At 35.9% G+C, this 18,515-nt stretch overlaps 2 protein-coding genes across 2 annotated transcripts; both read left to right on the top strand.

The window, feature by feature from the left end:
* The first annotated feature begins 628 nt into the window (after positions 1–628).
* ctdspl3 (CTD (carboxy-terminal domain, RNA polymerase II, polypeptide A) small phosphatase like 3) lies at positions 629–7,674 on the top strand. Its single transcript, XM_067387464.1, has 11 exons — positions 629–912; positions 1,504–1,615; positions 1,711–1,824; positions 2,177–2,285; positions 2,384–2,501; positions 2,629–2,715; positions 4,941–5,003; positions 5,989–6,068; positions 6,216–6,342; positions 6,818–6,913; positions 7,240–7,674. The coding sequence occupies exons 1-11, from the start codon at positions 802–804 to the stop codon at positions 7,303–7,305; spliced, it is 1,083 nt and encodes a 360-aa protein (XP_067243565.1). The 5' UTR covers positions 629–801; the 3' UTR covers positions 7,306–7,674.
* Positions 7,675–10,130: 2,456 nt separating this feature from the next.
* Positions 10,131–18,018, top strand: ndufs7 (NADH:ubiquinone oxidoreductase core subunit S7). The gene is made up of 8 exons (XM_067388585.1): positions 10,131–10,186; positions 10,868–10,904; positions 11,230–11,298; positions 11,438–11,555; positions 14,489–14,668; positions 15,184–15,230; positions 15,348–15,436; positions 16,737–18,018. The coding sequence occupies exons 1-8, from the start codon at positions 10,171–10,173 to the stop codon at positions 16,832–16,834; spliced, it is 654 nt and encodes a 217-aa protein (XP_067244686.1). The 5' UTR covers positions 10,131–10,170; the 3' UTR covers positions 16,835–18,018.
* The last annotated feature ends 497 nt before the right edge of the window (positions 18,019–18,515 follow it).

The following is an 18,515-nucleotide window of genomic DNA, read 5'->3' as shown; positions in this document are numbered from 1 at the left end:
TTCAAACTTTGACCTGAGGAGGGCAGTAATACACTTAGCAGTGTCTACACTGCTGGAATTCAAATAGAGAAGAAGAAGAAGAAGAAGAAGAGAGCTAGTTCAAGGTGAGCATTTATTGTTAAAACGTATATAATTTAAAAAATTGTTTTAGAAAATTAGTGATGGTTTCTCTAGATAAGACCCTTATTTCTTGTCTGGGATCTCGTAGAACGCTTTGAAGCTGTACTGAAACTGTAATTTTGACCTTCAACCGTTTGGGCTCCATTGAAGTCCACAATATGGATAAAAATCCTGGAATGTTTTCATCAAAAACCTTAATTTCTTTTCGACTGAAGAAAGAAAGACATAAACATATTGGATGACATGGAGGTGAATAAATTATCAGGACATTTTTATTTGAAAGTGAACTAATCCTTTAATAATTAATACTTGTATTGCTAAGAGGTAAATTACATCCAGCTTCTAGGCATTTTTCAGAGATGTAGAAACCTGTCCAGCCAAAAATGACATACTTCTGCAATGAAATACATGTTTTGTCCTGTCAATGTGACTTCCGCATCACGTTGCGCCGTTTTTCATTTAAGCCCCGCCTACCGCTTCGAGCGTGTGTTCTGACTGGCTAAAGCTCGATTGTGTTTTTTTCAGTAGTTTAAACTGAGGTCAGTCCGTCTGGAAACAGCGAGAGGAAGCCGATTAACCGAATTCATGGAGATTAACGCGACTTTTGAACTATTGCATTATTCCTGAGCGTTTACAGTGTTTATAACCGTTGACGACATCGTTTAATCGGGCTGCGGGAAAATGAGACTTCGCTCAAGAAATATTTTAAATGAAAACCCACAAACGCCGTCCCGCCGCCGTCGAGCCGCTCCGGAGACCCCGAGACCGCAAACCCCGCTGATCAAGAACCAGGTCAGTCCTGCTGTATTGAACACTAGATATGAAAAGAAAACAAAAGTTGCGTGTGTTTGGTGTGATTCCGCATTATGAATGATCTGCGCATGACTGGTTAGCATGATGCTAACCGATTTAAAGCAAGAGATATACGGAGCGGAATTAAACAACGTTACTGTAACTGTAACTTCATCAAAACATTAAATACAGAACAGGTTATCGTTTATATGAATAATAATGATTTGCGTGTGCTGCTGGTAAAAGTTTCTCAGTGCTGCTCCAGATGTGTTTATGGACAGGGCCCGTTCTCACCGTGTAGCCAATAAGATTTCAGTATTTTTGAATGGCATTTGGGAAGTTGTATCTCGGCCAATCAGCTTCTCTGTGTATTGTCAATCAAGGAGCACGTGGATCTTGTAGTTTTTTTTTGGATCTTGTAGTTATTGTTTATTAAAACAAATAAAGTAAATTGATGATTCATCATTTTTATAATTTATTAATTTATGAAAATATAGATATTTAAAAACAAAAAAATTGTACTTTATATGAAATGTGTACCATTTCTCAATCTTTTTTTTTTTTTAACTGTTTTTTACGCCCTCGCTTTAGGATGAAGTAAAATGTCTTCAAGACTGCTCAAATCTGGACCCTGATGACGTCCCAACAGCGGCCAAACGTCCACGGAGGAGGAGAAAAGCATTATCAACTGTTGACAATAAAGGTACATTATTTCATTTGGCAAATTAATGTTATGTTAGAGTCCATTAATGATGACGTAGTATTAAGAAAATGTCATGCTCACCACTGTATTTTTAGAGTCAGATTTCAAGACCCCAGTCCGTCACCTCCGGGAAAGGCATTCCTTATTGAATCCTGCTGCTCGGAGCCTCTACTCTCCTTCAGTTCACTTTCTCACACCACCAAGAGACAGTGAGTGCATTTTAATTTTTTTTTTTTGCTAATTTATTCCATTTTATGTACTTTAGCCTTGAATTTAAACATTTTTGCCAACAGTCATTAGTACGGAGCTATGAAGAAGAAAAAATGAAGAATTAATTCCTACCATTTTTAATTTGTTCCTTCATTTTAGTTAAAGTCAGCATGAAACAGAAGTTGCGATCATCTTTTCTATAGTATTTAAATACACTGTAAATTACAATAACAACTAGCTGAAAAAAATAAAATAGAACAAAGACTTGACTTGAGACTTGAATTGGACCTCAAAGACGTGAGACTTGACTGCAGGGACTTTTTGTAACACAGTTATTTTTTATTTTAATAGGTGAGCATCCAAACGCAAGTCCCATCTTCAGTCCTGAACACTGTGTGTTTGGCTACAGCGCTGCCAGCCCTCTTTCAGAGGATGAGGAGAATGAGGAAGTGTTTAGCCCGTGAGTCTCTTCTGCCAAGAAGTTTTTGTGGCTTGTGCACTGATTGAAGTGATTCTTCTGTGGTTTAATCTTGACTGTTGTCTCTGTTTTTGCCTCAGCTTCACGTTTATTAAGAACATTCCGAACCGTTCGCAACAGTCCAGGCCTGTCTCAGCAGTGCGGGACATCCCACCAAAGACGAGGAGCACACCTGCTGCTAACCTGGTGCTCGATTTGGTGAGTTATCTTCCCTCTAGCCAGCTCGAAATCACTTCTTTGGATAACTCAACATTTTGTTCAAAATGTCACTGAACTGATTGAATTAGGATGCAGTTTATTGACTGAATGATAATTCCGATTCTAGGATGAAACCCTTGTGTTCAGTTCACTCAATGTGATCCCTGACGCAGAATACACCTTTAGTACCCGCTTTCAAGATCACAAGTACAAGGTTGGTGAAATTTTTACCTTAAAGGTGCCATCGAACGTTTTTTTACAAGATGTAATATAAGTCTAAGGTGTCCCCTGAATGTGTCTGTGAAGTTTCAGCTCAAAATACCCCATAGATTTTTTTTAAATTATTTTTTTTTAACTGCCTATTTTGGGGCATCATTAAATATGAGCCGATTTATGCTGCGGCCCCTTTAAATGTTCACGCTCCCCGCCCCCGGAGCTCGTGCTTGCCTTAAACAGTGCATAAAGTTTACACAGCTAATATAACCCTCAAATGGATCTTTACAAAGTGTCCGTCATGCATACTGCATGCATGCATCGGATTATGTGAGTATTGTATTTATTTGGATGTTTGCATTTGATTCTGAATGAATTTGAGGCTGTGATCCGTGGCTAATGGCTAATGCTACAGTGTTTGAGAGATTTATAAAGAATGAAGTTGTGTTTATGAATTATACAGACTGCAAGTATTTAATAATGAAAATAACGACGGCTCTTGTCTCCGTGAATACAGTAAGAAACGATGGTAACTTTAACCACATTTAACAGTACATTAGCAACATGCTAACAAAACATTTAGAAAGACAATTTACAAATATCACTAAAAATATCAGGATATCATGGATCATGTCAGTTATTATTGCTTCATCTGCCATTTTTCGCTATTGTTCTTGCTTGCTTACCTAGTCTGATGATTCAGCTGTGCACAGATCAAGACATTAATACTGGCTGCCCTTGTCTAATGCCTCGATCATAAGCTGGCATATGCAAATATATTGGGGTCCTACATATTAATGATCCCGATTGTTACGTAACAGTCGGTGTTATGTTGAGATTCGCTTGTTCTTCGGAGGTCTTTTAAACAAATGAGATTTATATAAGAAGGAGGAAACAATGGAGTTTGAGACTCACTGTATGTCATTTCCATGTACTGAACTCTTGTTATTTAACTATGCTGAGGTAAATTCAATTTTTAATTCTAGGGCACCTTTAAGGTGCGGTCACACTGCACTTTTTGTTCCATTGACTTCCATTCAAACGCATGCGAATGCGTCAAACCAGAAACGCAAGCTCGTGCGAAAAAATTTCGCTGCATTCCAAAGTTCAAGTTTGGTGAACTCTGACCTGCAAATTCGCATCATGCGAAGACGTGCGACCAGTAGAAGATCGATTCGTCACGGCATGACCTCTTGGCTGAATTAAAAGAATTATATATTTTTACATTTTGAATGTATTACTTTAAGATATATGTTGAATTCATGTTTATAAAAAAGATGCTGTAGACCGCTACGTCCTATCACGACCGTTACAGCTTCCGAAGAAATTTCGCATGTTCAAAGTCTAGTGTGACCATGGCTTAACTATTTTGATATGTATGATCACACTGGAGTGTGATTAGAATGTTCAGTGCATCATGTGATGAACTGCTAAATTCAAATTAGCTTTCACGCTTTGGCTGGCGCTGAGGGCATCCATCTCTTGATCAAGGCAAGCTAAAGTGTGAACGCAAATTTGAATCATATACCTATGTCATATATCACAACTGTTCAGTGTTTTCGTCCCCATAATGCTTTTTAGATTATAGACATTTAAATAAACAAAAAACATTCATGGTTTGTTAAATACACACTGATGTCAATGGAAACGGCAATAACAATCCTTTTAAACGTAACTGTTTTATTCGTATCAGACACGCATTGTGTTGGTAACTTTAAAATTTTACTCTATTCTTCTACCAGTTCACCTGCCACTTACTTTCATATCTTTCTGGAGAAGTGGATCAATTTACGTGTTGTAAACCCGACAGATCTGATTCTCCAAATTGCGGCGCCCCATTGTAGATCAACTAACCTGATTATTATAAAGGTGTTTAAACAACAAAATACATTTACTTGCATGCGTTTGAGAATAGGAATATCAGATGTTTCATGATATAGGTAACAAGTTTGTGAATATTTTAAATATAAAAAGATACATACAAGAAATAAAACGATACATCAGTCATACAGTGCTAATTGTGGCTGTGATGTCACATGACAAGCTTGATGCATCGCAATGGAAATGTCGGACATATATTAAACTTGCATGTGAAAGGATTGATTCAAATGAAATTGTAAATAACATTCTTGGAATAGTGGTTAATATTCTCTGACTGCCATTAAAAAGTTTTGGAATTCTTCTGTTCTTGAAGTACGAAGTGATTAATTAAACGTCTTTTCACAGGTCTACGTGATTCTCAGACCGTATGTGAAAGAGTTTCTACAAGCCATGACCAAACATTTTGAGGTAAATGTTGTGAAGACTGACAGCTTGTCAGAGATGGTTTTGAGACACTAATGGCTCGTTTCCACCGAGTGGTACGGTACTTGTCAGAAGTTGTGAATGGTACCAAAATACCAACCCATACCGTACCAACTTCTGTTGTGATACCTAGCACAATGGTCAGGTACCTAAAGGGTGGAGCTAGACTCACTGCAGCAACATTGATAGGTTGACAGAGAATCATCACTTGCGTGTGCTACAAGGGGAATGACTACACGAGGTGGCATTTTTTTAAAATATACAGTTCAGCACGCAGCAAACAAACGGGCATGAACAAGATCTGCAGTATGTCCTCCATTGTTTACTGTCACTTTATTCTTCACGCTAGATGGCGTCGATCGCTACTTTCCAGCATACAACGCACTTATAGTACCCTTTACTGTTGGCGGTGGAAACGTGAGCCGGATCAGGGTCCCGAATCATATTGTATTATACTGTACCACTCGGTGGAAATGAGCCAATAAGGACTGTTCACAACAAGACAAATGTCTGGTGCTAAAATTTGGTGTGATAAACATTTTAATGTGAGTGAACAGCTGTTAATGCTTCAGCCTTACACAGACATTTGCATGTTAATGTACAGACTTTTTACAGAGAGCTGTTCTCATCTCTTTGCAAATAAAGCTGGCCAACCAATAAGATTTGCACTTTTGGTCAGAAGCCCAAAGCTGCTTTTGTTACATAAAACATAAAATGGTAAAAAGTTCTTTGATAAACACTATGCTGAATACAGAAAAGAAAAAAAAATGAACTGGTGGCAGAAACACAAAGTTGCATAGCATGCTTTTCAATAAGCGCCACCTACTGTCAGAGAGTGATTATCATTCAGTCCACCTGCCGTTTTTTACAAATCAGATTTAATATTTTTTCATTAATATTGGTGTGGCTGGCCTGAACTGTCACCAGTGAGTAAATCTATTAATAAATCTGTTGTCTTTTTCTGTTCCAGATGTTTGTTTACACCTCTGCAAAAAAGGAATATGCAGAAAAGATTGTAGATATATTGGACCCTAATAAAAAGCTCTTTAGGTGAGACATTTTACACTTTGAATCCCATATGCCCAAAATCATCCTGGAGATGGTTCCCAGCATCTGCAAACCTGTCTCATAACTCGTAACATATTTTACCTTGAAGGAAGCATGAAAATGTAATGTAATGTAATTCTTGTTTTTAAGACATCGTTTGTATCAGGATGATTGCGCCTGTGTGCTTGGACACTACATTAAAGACTTGACTGTTCTGGAGAGAGACTTGTCAAAGACGGTCATCCTGGACAACGCCCCCCACACCTTCCCATACCATGTATGTTTGTCTTCACCACCACACACGGTTTCGCTATTTCTGTCTTGCAATAATTCAAATGATCACAGAAGTACTGGGATAAAAGATTATAGTTCAGTTATAAACACCAACGTCTATCAAATAATCAAATAATGATTTAATCGAATACATTCTTTCGCCACTAGATAGTGACAAGTGACCGGATGAACATTGTAGCCTGCACTACTTCTCTCTTTTTATGTCTATGACGAGGGACGCAGGTACTGCGCTACTCCAAAGCGGTTCCTACCAGACCGGTCTAAACTAGTCTGAATATAAACACTTATTATAGGTGTACCGTAGTAATTCATGGTTAGACAAAAACACGGTTTGGGAAATGGATTCATGTTGTACATTCTCATTATGTAATTTTTGCTGAATCGTGCAGCTCTTGGTCTAACCAGTATATCAATGTCATTTTTTTTTTTTTTTTTTTTTTTTTTTTTTTTTTATGTAGCTGATGAATATGATTCCAATAAAGAGCTGGATTGGAGATCAAGAGGACCGTGAGCTGCAAAAGCTCATTCCATACATGGAGAAACTAGTGCATGCGGTGAGTGTTTTTCAGCAATTTCCAGAACTCAAATTTCCCAGTTAAAAAAGTCTGTTTATTAAAACTGAGCTGTCCGAACGTCATGGTATGATCACCTACACTGACATAGCAGCAACATCTATTTGGTAATATATTTGGTATTTCAGGCCAGAGAGAGGGTGAAAATGTGTCTAGAAAAACTAAATTTTGACTGGCTTTGGGACAAAATAATTTTTTTTTTTTTTGTTCTAAGCACTTGATTTATTTGAATAAAAACTGTTTTTGTAGTAATGATTAAGGTTTGTTTGTTTTGTTTTTTTGACTAAAGTTGTTTTTTGACTTTTCAGGATGACTTCAGAAATGTTTTAAAGAAGAGAACCGATCACTTTCACAGGCTGCTCTCTGAAGACTAAAATCTGCAACAAGTGTAATTACATGTAGAGCCATCCTAATAAATGCAGTAAAATTACCAGGCTACATATTAGCAAAGGCTAAATTTGTAGTCTGGAAAATTACTCTGGCATAATCAGTGTTTAGTTGATAGGTAATAGTCTTACAGTTTCACTTTTAATCACCCTGGTGATCAGCTGGTGTTCTGACCCATTTTGAAAATTAGGGCTAGAATCTTGCCTTTAATTTATTGATAAATCTTGAGATTTGTACAGGTTTGTACCATTGGAAGTGTTTTCACACTTTAAGTTGTTAAATTAATTTCAATATGTGTTGTAGACAGAAGTGTTTTTAAAAACATTTTCATAACCCATTAATAAAAAATAAAATCCTGCAAAACTTTTGCTTTGTATATTGGTCTGTTTTGTGCTGATTCCACCCTTAGATTGTGGTTTGCTGAGAAAAGGTGTGCTATAATTTTCCAAGTAATCAGATATGATAAAATGGCTGACAAAAGTTTGATGTTTCGCCATAAAACAGGAAGTTGTTTTAACTTGGGCATACAGTGTCCAATGTGCCCCAAACACAGTCTGACCCCAAAAAAGAGAGACCAATATGTTCAATGAATACCAGGAGTCAAATTTGAGTTCTACACCAGTGATTCTCAAACTGGGGTACGCGAGGTGATGAGGGGTTACGCAAACAAAATGCTGAGTTTTGCCATTCATTTAATTCTACCCCACCTTAAAATAATCAAAACAGTATTTCTAACAGGCAAAATGTCGTAAATGCATGACATCCAGTCTTTTGCAGTCAAAACTGCATCCATACAAGCAGCGTGCAAATATGTTGCGTGCAGAGCAGTGGCGAGGCCAGAAATCTTCAAGTGGGTGAACCTATTTTTTTGTCATTTATGTATATAAATATATATACAGTTGTGGTCAGAATTATTGGCACACTTGGTAAATATAATCAAAGATGACTGTAAAAATAAATCTGCATTTATCCTTTTGATCTTTAATTCATAAAATTTGTAAAAATCTAACCTTTCATTGAAGGAAAAGAATTGAAAGTGGGGGGAAACTCACATTATGAAATAAATGTTTTTTCTCCAAAACACGTTGGTCACAATTATTGGCACCCCTAGAATTTTTTATGAGTAAAAGATCTCTGAAGCATATTCCCATTCATATTTACATTTTTTAGCACACCAGGGTGATCATGAACATGAAATTGTCCAGCCATGACTTCCTGTTCCACAGGAGTATAAACATGAGGAAACACATAGGCCAAATTCTTGTAATCATTCATCACAATGAGTAAAAACAAATAATATAGTTCTGATGTGCAGCAGAAGATTGTTGAGCTTCACAAAATAGAAAGTGTCTGTAAGAGAATAGCTGAAGCATTGAAAATCCCCATTTCCACTATCAGGACAATAATTAAGAAGTTCCAATCAACTAAAGATGTTACAAATCTGCCTGGAAGAGGACCTGTGTTTAAATTGTCCTAATGTGAAGTGAGGAGGAAAGTTTGAGTGGCCAAAGACTCTCCAAGGATCACAGCTGGAGAACTGCAGAGATTAGTTGAGTCTTGAGTCTCAGAAAGCCTAAAAAATGATCAAACAGCACCTACATCCCCACAAGTTGTTCGGGAGGGTTTCAAGAAAAATCCTCTGCTTATCCATCTCCAGCATATTCAGTTATCAGACTAGACTGAAACTTCAAACGGGACCGGCTTCTATGGCCAGATGAAACTAAAAAAAGAGCTTTTTGCCACCAGATGGGTTTGGTGCACACATGGATAAAAAGTACCCCAAGCCCACAGTTAAATATACTGCTGGATCTTTAATGTTGTGGGCCTGTTTTTCTGCTGGAGGTCCTGGACATCTTGTTCAGATACAAGACCAGTATGTGGTAAGACCAGACTAACACTCCACAAATCCATCTGAAAGATCCACATTTAATGACTGAGAAATGTCTTATTTTTAATCAATAATTACAATTAGAATGAGAACACTATATAGAGCTGTTACCAATCAACTGAAATCATTAACAACAAAGTTCATCTTTACACTGCAGAGGTGGAACAGAAGTTGCATCTGAATTGGTACAATTACAAATGCATAAATGATGTTGAGATCAATGTTTTAAAAATAAAATATTGTTTATTGAACATTTGTAAAAAATCAATATCACGTTTGCAATTATGCTCATATTTGTGAATATTGTGATATTGCTTAATTATATCATATGTTATAAAATAAATATCAAGAAAATGAGCGATGGTTTCTCTAGATAAGACCCTTATTTCTCGTCTGGAATCATGTAGGACGTTTTGGAGCTGCACTGAAACCGTCTGGAGGCCCTTGAAGTCCACTATATGGAGAAAAAAATCCTGGAATGTTTTCATCAAAAACCTTCATTTCTTTTCGACTGAAGAAAGAAAGACATGAACATCTTGGATGACATGGAGGTTAGTAAATTATCAGGAAAATTTTAATTTGAAAGTGAACTAATCCTTTAACGCTGTTCTTTGAAAAGACCATCTTTCAGCTCTTCAAAGAAACACAATGAAATAAAATTGACACATAGCCTACTTGCAGCTTTGTAAATGAATAGTTTACAATTTCTGTTGCACGTTTTACTGTAATATTTTTAGTATTTATTATTTATTTTTAGTATATTTGGCCCATAATGGTTGGCCACTATTTTTATTATATATAATGTTATTTTCATTTTTGTGCATAATTTACATAATAACTATAGTACTATAGTGCAGTGCTGTAGTTTATTTAGTTAGCATTGTATTGTATTTTGTTTAAAATAAGTGTTCGTTTGACACAGGTCGGAAGTTGGGTAACCACCGGAAGTGGATAGTTTGCAAAGATGGCGGCGTTGATGGGTGAGTAAACGAGCTTAATCCTAGACGATTTTAAGCTTCTGGAAAGCGCACTATTGCTATTACTGCATCATATATAGATTGAGTGCATTAGATGTAACTAAATTACAGCGCTTCTTCAGTTGTTAAATTAATTTTTTCGTGTTATGAAGGACTTTACTCGCTGACCTTGTTACTCAACATGACTTGATCCGAGACTCCCTGTCACATAACAACAACTTAACGTTACATTATTTACAGATCATAGTTGAGCAAAGATATGTTATGTTACTTATGCAATTCAAAATGGAAAATCAAAAATGCCCGTTGGACAAGCGATATGCTGTGGTTTACAGAAATCCCTATCACAAAGTATATATATATATATATATATATATATATATATATATATATAAGTATATAACCGCATAAGGTTCAAGTATAGAATTATAAAAAGAATATTTTTGCAGTTAAAAAAATATTTAACCACATAGTGAATAATAATTTTTGTTGTTGGTATAGTTTTATTTTTTGCTGGTATGTGCAAGTTTGTTTATGCTGTTTTCTTGAGATTTAAACAGACTGCTGTAGACTGACAGATGTTATGAGAAGAAAAAAAATATATAACTTAACCAGATCATGGTCTGTGCTGAAGTTAATGGCAAATATTGTGACTGTAATTTAAGTAACATGTTTTTATTTCAGTTCCCCGCCTCCCCGCCCTTGGCTCTTTTAATCTAAGGTAAGCGTTGATTTAAAGATTGCTTAAAGTCTGTCTGTTAGATCTTTAATGGAGAATATAGATATGTGTGTTCATGATTGCTCTACATTACCTGGTAACTTTGGTTTGGCAGCAGGTAAAGACTAAAATGAGAGTTTGACAGGTGTTCTGCAGATCAACCTTAATCTTTATGCATGTCAATAATAATCTTTTTGAAATAACATGCTGTCTTTGTAAGTCCATAATATGTATGTGTGAATATATAATTGTGCATATAATATATAACTGCAGATTATATACAAATGTTGTAATAGCTTTTTTTCTTGATTTTGTGTTTGTAATGTAGGGCCATTTCATCGTTTTCTGCTCATAAAAAGGTTCATCTGACAGACAAAAAGGATGAAAACTCCTCAAGGTGCAAAATGAATGGTTTTGTTATAGTTGTATGATGCCCATCCTGGGCAATTATGAAATATCTATTACTATTACAAGGAGTAGTTATTGTTGTTGTTGTTGTTGTTATTTTTATTAACTGAGCACACCCTTCTCTCCAGTCTGGTCCCATTCAGAGAGAAAAGCACAGCTCTTGCACCAAAACCAGCTTCAGCGGCCAGCAGTAAGGGTGAATACGTCATCACAAAGCTGGATGATCTGGTCAACTGGGCACGCAGAGTATGTAACTCTCTACACATTTACCAAAATGATTTTAAATGTCCCTTATGCTCACCAAGGCTGCATTAATTTGATAACTTTTCTATTGTAATATATTTATAAGTACATTTAATTACTGTGATGGAAAAGCTACATTTTTAGCAGCCATTTCTCCAGTCTTGACTCTTGAGTGTCACATAATCCTTTAGAAATCATTCTAATATGCTGATTTAGTGCACAAGAAACATATCAATGTTACTCTGCTTACATGTAACGTATGTAAGATTTTTTTAATGTTAAATTCATTCTATTAATCCAGTTTATTGTTCATGCTATCAGTATGCCATTCATTGGTTTATCTCCCCCAAAAGTGTAACCGCTGAGCTTCCCCGGCACCATCAAAACACTGAGCTCTTTCCAGCTCAACCAATAGGGTGAGTTTGGGGCGTGACTACTGTATCAGGTAGAGCCAGAGGGGGTTTAGCCAGTGTGGGACCATGAATGACTCACAATTGCTTACTCTTGGCACACAACACATCTTACAAAAAAACAAAACAAAGAAAAACCTGCACACTGTCAATCCTTAAAAAATACATCAAAAATATATTTTATTAGCTTAGAAACGTTTCTTTCTCATGACCTTCATCAGCCATCAACATGTTCAAACTCAATTACATTTAAAATGACTTGACCAATCACAGTGAAGAATCATCAATTTCCAATCAAGCTTAATGACTGAATACCTCATTAACACTGCATCATCATAAGGCTAAATCCACAATTATATGTTGTCAATGGGAAATAGCAAAAAAAAATTATAACATCGCATTAAATAATACTTCATCATTCAGACCTATAGGTGATAAAGTCTGAAAGGTGAAGATCCAAAACAACTCATGTGCCTGTAAGAGGAATTCAGTATCACCCCTCTAGGTGGCACACTCACTTTTTCAATACCACAAAAAAACGTAGAGATGATTCGAAGTAAAAAAATAGGCTGCAACTGGATAATTCTTTGTTTTAGTTGACGTGAAGTTTTTCCAAAATAACCCAAACCACAAGGGCACAGGATCAGACAAACGGCGTGTGTAGAGACATGAGTGATCACAGAATTGATTCTGTATTTTTTACCAGTTCTTGGATGACAAAAAAGGATGTTTTAATTGTATTATTACCCTGAGCACAATTACCACATTGATAAGTTCCATTTTGTACAGGGCTGAGTAATCTGTCGGAATATAACTCTGAAAACGAGCATGTACTAAGTGACTTTTTTTTTTTTCATTCTTTGCCCTGTTTGTACAATTGCACTCAACTCAGGATGCGAAGACAACAAATACCAGATTTTTTTTTTTTAAATTGATCTTATCAAATAAGACTTGGAGGACTAAGTAGTAATACAAGTAAAAGAGTGCTTTTTTTATTTTCTTGCCGTCTCTTTTAACAACTCAAAATATGTCTTTTGTAAAGATGTATTGAATGCTTCATCAATCCATTTAGAAGCATAACCCCTATCTAAAAGTCATGATCCCCCGAGCACAAGCTCTGCAAAGTAGCACTCCAGTCACGTCATGTCTTCATATAGCACTTTATTCAATAGATTGCTTAAAATCAAGCAGCTTTACAGTATCAAACATGAAAAACAGTGTTAGTGCCTCATTTCTTCATTTCACTTCATTTTGTACTATAAAGCGGCTATCCAGTGTGTTCATGTTTTCACCCGCGGAGCTCTTAACACACAAAATGAGTCAAAGATGCGTCCCACGCGAGTGAAGGCGGAGCCTCAGCGCACACCTCCTATTACGTTATCGTCACTGACAAATGGTAGTACGAAGTTGTTTTGGAGCTCAAGCGAACTTTTCCTGAAAGTTTGCTTTAGCAAGCCATTTCGAACTTCCAAAAAGAACACAAAACGAATTTCGTTTTGGCCTGATTTTGTTCGAAATGACGTCACATCAGTTCGTTCTTCAATTTGTTTGAAGTATACCGGGGCCGTTACAAATCCTCCTCAGTCTAAAAAACTGACTCTTAGGTAGTCCCTTTTTAAAAAAAATAAATAAAAAAAAGTCAAATGGAAGCTGCTAGCGATCCTTATCTTATGTAAACAAAGTCTTAATCAACTTGCCTTCATTTTTCTGTACTCTCATATCTAGGAAGTGTACTCTGGAAGAATTAACATCCAAGGTAAATTCCAAGTCATCAACCAAGTTATTTAAAATAGACTCAAATTCTCGAAACTCATTGTAATCTCCCAAAAAATACAGAATATACCGACAATGTAACTATACCATTTAATGATGCGTGAAATAATTTTTTCCTGTATTAAATACATAACAATGCTCAAAAAAAGACATAAATAAGTTGGCCTAATTAGGGGCAAAAATCGAGCCCATTGCCATACCACTAATCTGAAGAAAAAAATCTTTGTCAAAACTAAAATAATTATATTTCAAAACATAAGAAGCCATCTCAATCAAGAACTGTGAAGGTGATATGACGTCGCCGCGTGCAGAGAGGTAATGTCTAAGGGCACTAAGCCCTCTCTCATGTGAGATTTTAGTATATAGACTCGTTATATCCAAAGCCACGACACACAAAAGGGGCACTTGGAAGGTTTTCTGAAAGTATGCTTTATTTTTGTAATTATGTCGCTCGGTGCCACTTGTGTTGCAGAAACTACATACAAACATACAAAACTGTGATGCATTTTCAGGATTCTTTGATGAATGGAAAGTTCCAAAGAACAGTGTTTATTTGAAATAGAAATCTTTTGTTTTCTGAGGATTCTAAATCTCTTTACTGTCACATGATCAAATTAATGCATCCTTGTTGAATAAAAAAAGTATTAATCGAGTATTACTGACCCCAAACGGTTAATAATTTTTTGCTGTAAAAAGCAGACAAATGATTCCCTTTCTAAAGCAGTTAAATGAACATGTCTGTTTGTATTTTAGAGCTCCTTATGGCCCATGACCTTTGGTCTGGCGTGTTGTGCTGTGGAGATGATGCACATGGCCGCCCCGCGTTATGACATGGATCGGTTTGGTGTTGTGTTCAGAGCCAGCCCCAGACAGGCTGATGTCATGATAGTTGCAGGGACACTCACCAATAAAATGGCCCCTGCACTGCGGAAGGTATTTGCACTATATCAGTTTTAATAAATTTTAATTTCCTGTATTCATTATATTTTGCTAGCTACAGTCAAACCAAAATTTATTCAGACACCTTGAACATTTCATTCATTAATACAGTTTATTCACTATAGTTAAAAAAAATGGTAATAAAATATGACAAGATCTCAGAGTTAAACTGTGTCAGAAAAAAATAATCTTAATTATGTCAGATAACACTACAGCAAAACATGGTCAGGTCAAAGTGTCTGAATAATTTTTGGTCCCAGATTGTTATCCTTTTTACTGGTAGTCCACTGTATGAAGACATTTTGGGTATAATATCTCACAGTTTACTTTATTTTGCTATCCTCACTTACATAAATGAAATATAGTATCCTGCACCCACTAGTAAAAAAAATAAACAATTATATCTAGTGTTTGAATAATTTTTGGTTTGACTGTGTTTAATTTCCATTTTGTGCTTTGGTTAATGACTGTTCTGCTACTGTAATTTCTGAATGTCTTGCTGATGGCAGGTGTATGATCAAATGCCAGAGCCCAGATACGTCATTTCCATGGGAAGGTAAAATCAGTTCTCTCATTACCTACTTCATAAATGAGTTGATCAAAAAAAGACTGTTTTATCATATTATGTTTTGTTTTTTGTGACTAAAACTAATTTGTTTCTTTCTTTTATTAGCTGTGCTAATGGTGGTGGCTACTATCATTATTCTTATTCTGTGGTCCGGGGTTGTGATCGCATCGTTCCAGTGGACATCTACGTCCCAGGTGTGTTTTATTTAAAGGGGTCATACGATGCTATTTTAAAAGTTTATTTTGTTTATAGGGTATAAAAGAATAGGTTAACATGCTTTTAATGCTCAAAAAAACACATTATTTTTCACATACTGTACATTGCATCTCCTCTATTCCAAGTCTGTCTGAAACATACTGATTTCTACAAAGCTCCTCCTTCTGAAAATCCCAGAGTGCTCCGATTGGCCAGATGACCTAGTACGTTGTGATTGGCTAAACACATCAAACGCGTGTCAAAAATGTAATGCCCATTACCATAATTGCAAGCTTTAGCTTTCATGGTTTCTAAACACAGTTAATAATCTTTGGTATTACCGTATCAAGTTGTTACCATAGCCCGAGTCAGAACCAATTTTGAAAGCACAACTTTTCACAGTGGCAAGTTTCTATTTTGTAAGTCTTTTACCTATCGGATATGATTTTATAGCAGTTTAATTTGTCTTCTCCACTGTAACAACTTTAAGACCTGAGGTGACGGCATAATACAGTTTAAAACCATACTGAAGTGTGCATTTCTAATTTCTTTTAGGTGTGTGTAGCCAGTGTTGTACTCTCTCAGGTTCAGGAAGCTGTCCTCCGCTAACTTTTGCACTGTACTGCTTCCACTGATTCCTAATTTCATCCGTTTTTGGATGGCCAAACAAAGGGGTTTTGCTTCCACATCCACACAGCATCTCCGCAATTCACCAAAGCCTCGTCTTCTCTCTTTGTGTATGCCTTTGCGCGGGCATTATGCTAATATCTCATATTGTGATGTAGACATTTGCAGAAGCAAACTCTAGATTTCGATTGAGGTGTTTTAGGCAGGTCTGGAGCTGTTCTGTTAGATCGAATAAATCCCTTTGTGGGACACTGAGCTTTGTAACTTTGCAGATCTTATACATGCATAAACGGATACATTACACACTTAAAGGGATAGTTCATCCAAAAGTGAAAATTCTGTCATCATTTATGGAATATGGGGGATATGGAAGTCAATGGTGCCCCACAACCATTTGGTTACTGACATTCTTCAAAATATATTCTTTTGTGTTCAGCAGAAGAATAAAATATATACAGGTTTGGAACAACTTTAGGGTGAGTAAATGACAACAGAATTTTCAATTTTGGGTGAACTATCCCTTTAAGGAAAAGCAAAACATTAAAAAGCATCATATAACCCTTTTTAAAATTCTGAAAGAAGATCAAACTGTAGCCTTTATCATAATTTTTTCTAACAAGTAGATAATAAAATGATCTCATCACATAATAATGTGTCAATCTGTCCTACCAGGTTGTCCTCCCACAGCAGAGGCTCTGCTTTATGGAACTCTGCAGTTACAGAAGAAGATCAAGCGAGAAAAGAAAATGAGAATTTGGTATCGCAAGTGAGGTGTGATTGTGTTTTTGTGTCTGGTCTGAAATGTTGATTTAATACTGGTCATTTGTTGGGCTCAGAAGGCTGATTTTTCAGGAGCTGCTCTGGTTTGAGTAAAGCTCCTCCTCTTTGTAGCTACAATAAAAGACTTTCTGCTTCAACGCTGAATGCACTGAGTTCTGTTTGATGCAGATTGTATTTTTGTCAGTTGTATTTTGTCATTGACTACGCTTACACGTGCACCGGTAATGCGATTATTGGATGATGAGATGAGACTGTGCAGTGAGTTGTGTTGACGGAGTTTAGCGATTTGGAGAAAAGAGAAACCTTCAGAACAGTGTCACGGATATCATTCATGAAGTTATGTGAACAACACGCCATCCATGTGCGTCTGAACATATGCGCACTTTAGTCAAAGCGGTAATAATGTACACCACCTAGTTTAATGCAATTACTGTTTCTATGATTATGAGCTTAATCGCATTCATTTGATCGAAGTATTGTGTTTACATGAGGTAAAGTTTAATCGCAGTATTGTCAAAATCCCATTTATAATCGCATTATGAGGGTTTATGTAAACGCACTCATTGTTATAGCTGTTGGGACACTTCTCATTTGGGTAAATGAACCCGTTTTTTTGTACCATTACATTTTTTGGGGGGTAACACTTTATTTTAGTGTCATTGTTACATGTAGTTACTATAGTAATACCTATAAATTATTCATAATTATTACACGCAACTAACCCTAAATCAAACCCTAATCCTAACCCTATACTAAATACATGTAGTTACTTAATATTACTCAGTGATTAAATGTATAAATACAGTGTAACAAAGACACCTTAAAATAAAGTGTAACTCACTTTAGTAAGTACATGTAATGTTCTTGAGTAACATAGTAATAACACTACATTATGCATAATTGCAACTAAACCAAACTCTAATCCAACCCTAAACCTACAGTAAGTACATGTTGTTAATAATCAATATTACTCAGTACTTATAAAGTATGAACCTCTATAAAGTACTTCTGGAGCATTTATGTATCTTAGTATATGTTGAAATTAACATGAACTAATACATTATGAAAATAAAAAGTTGTAGCAGTTAATATTATTTCAAGGACTTGAGCTAACATGAATTAACAATGAAGAGTTGTATTTTTAATTACCAACGTTAACAAAGATTAATAAACCCTGTAACAAATGTGTTGCTCATTGTAAGTTAATGCATTAACAAATGGAACTTTAATGTAAAGTGTTACCATTAAGATTAAAATTTATTATATCATTTTTTTTTTTTTAAACTGTTGTAATTAGAATTTGGGGGAAATATGCTTAAAAATCAGCGTCACAGTGTTACACTTTCACAAGTTACTTTATTGTATGCCGTTCCACACCCGTAAGACCTTCATTAATCTTCAGAACACAAATTAAGATATTTTTGTTGAAATCCGATGGCTCCTTGAGGCCTCCATAGGGAACAATGACACTTCCTCTCTTAAGATCCATAAAGGTACTAAAAACATATTTAAATCGGTGGTTTAATATTAATATTATAAAGCGACGAGAATATTTTTGGTGCACCAAAAAAACCAAAATAACCACTTATTTAGTGATGGCCGATTTCAAAACACTGCTTCAGGAAGCATCGGAGCAAAAATGAATCAGCTTATGGAATCTGCTGTTCGAAG

Source organism: Chanodichthys erythropterus, chromosome 6, assembly GCF_024489055.1.
Source record: "Chanodichthys erythropterus isolate Z2021 chromosome 6, ASM2448905v1, whole genome shotgun sequence".
Taxonomy (NCBI): Eukaryota; Metazoa; Chordata; class Actinopteri; order Cypriniformes; family Xenocyprididae; genus Chanodichthys; species Chanodichthys erythropterus.
This window is presented reverse-complemented; position numbering and strand designations above follow the sequence as displayed.

Coding starts and splice junctions, on each gene's coding strand:
- ctdspl3 (XM_067387464.1), top strand. CDS start 802: ATGAGACTTCGCTCAAGAAATATTTTAAATGAAAACCCACAAACGCCG. Junction 913..1,503: donor CCCCGCTGATCAAGAACCAG/GTCAGTCCTGCT, acceptor CCCTCGCTTTAG/GATGAAGTAAAATGTCTTCA. Junction 2,716..4,940: donor TTCAAGATCACAAGTACAAG/GTTGGTGAAATT, acceptor GTCTTTTCACAG/GTCTACGTGATTCTCAGACC.
- ndufs7 (XM_067388585.1), top strand. Junction 11,299..11,437: donor AAGGATGAAAACTCCTCAAG/GTGCAAAATGAA, acceptor CCTTCTCTCCAG/TCTGGTCCCATTCAGAGAGA. Junction 11,556..14,488: donor TGGTCAACTGGGCACGCAGA/GTATGTAACTCT, acceptor TTTGTATTTTAG/AGCTCCTTATGGCCCATGAC.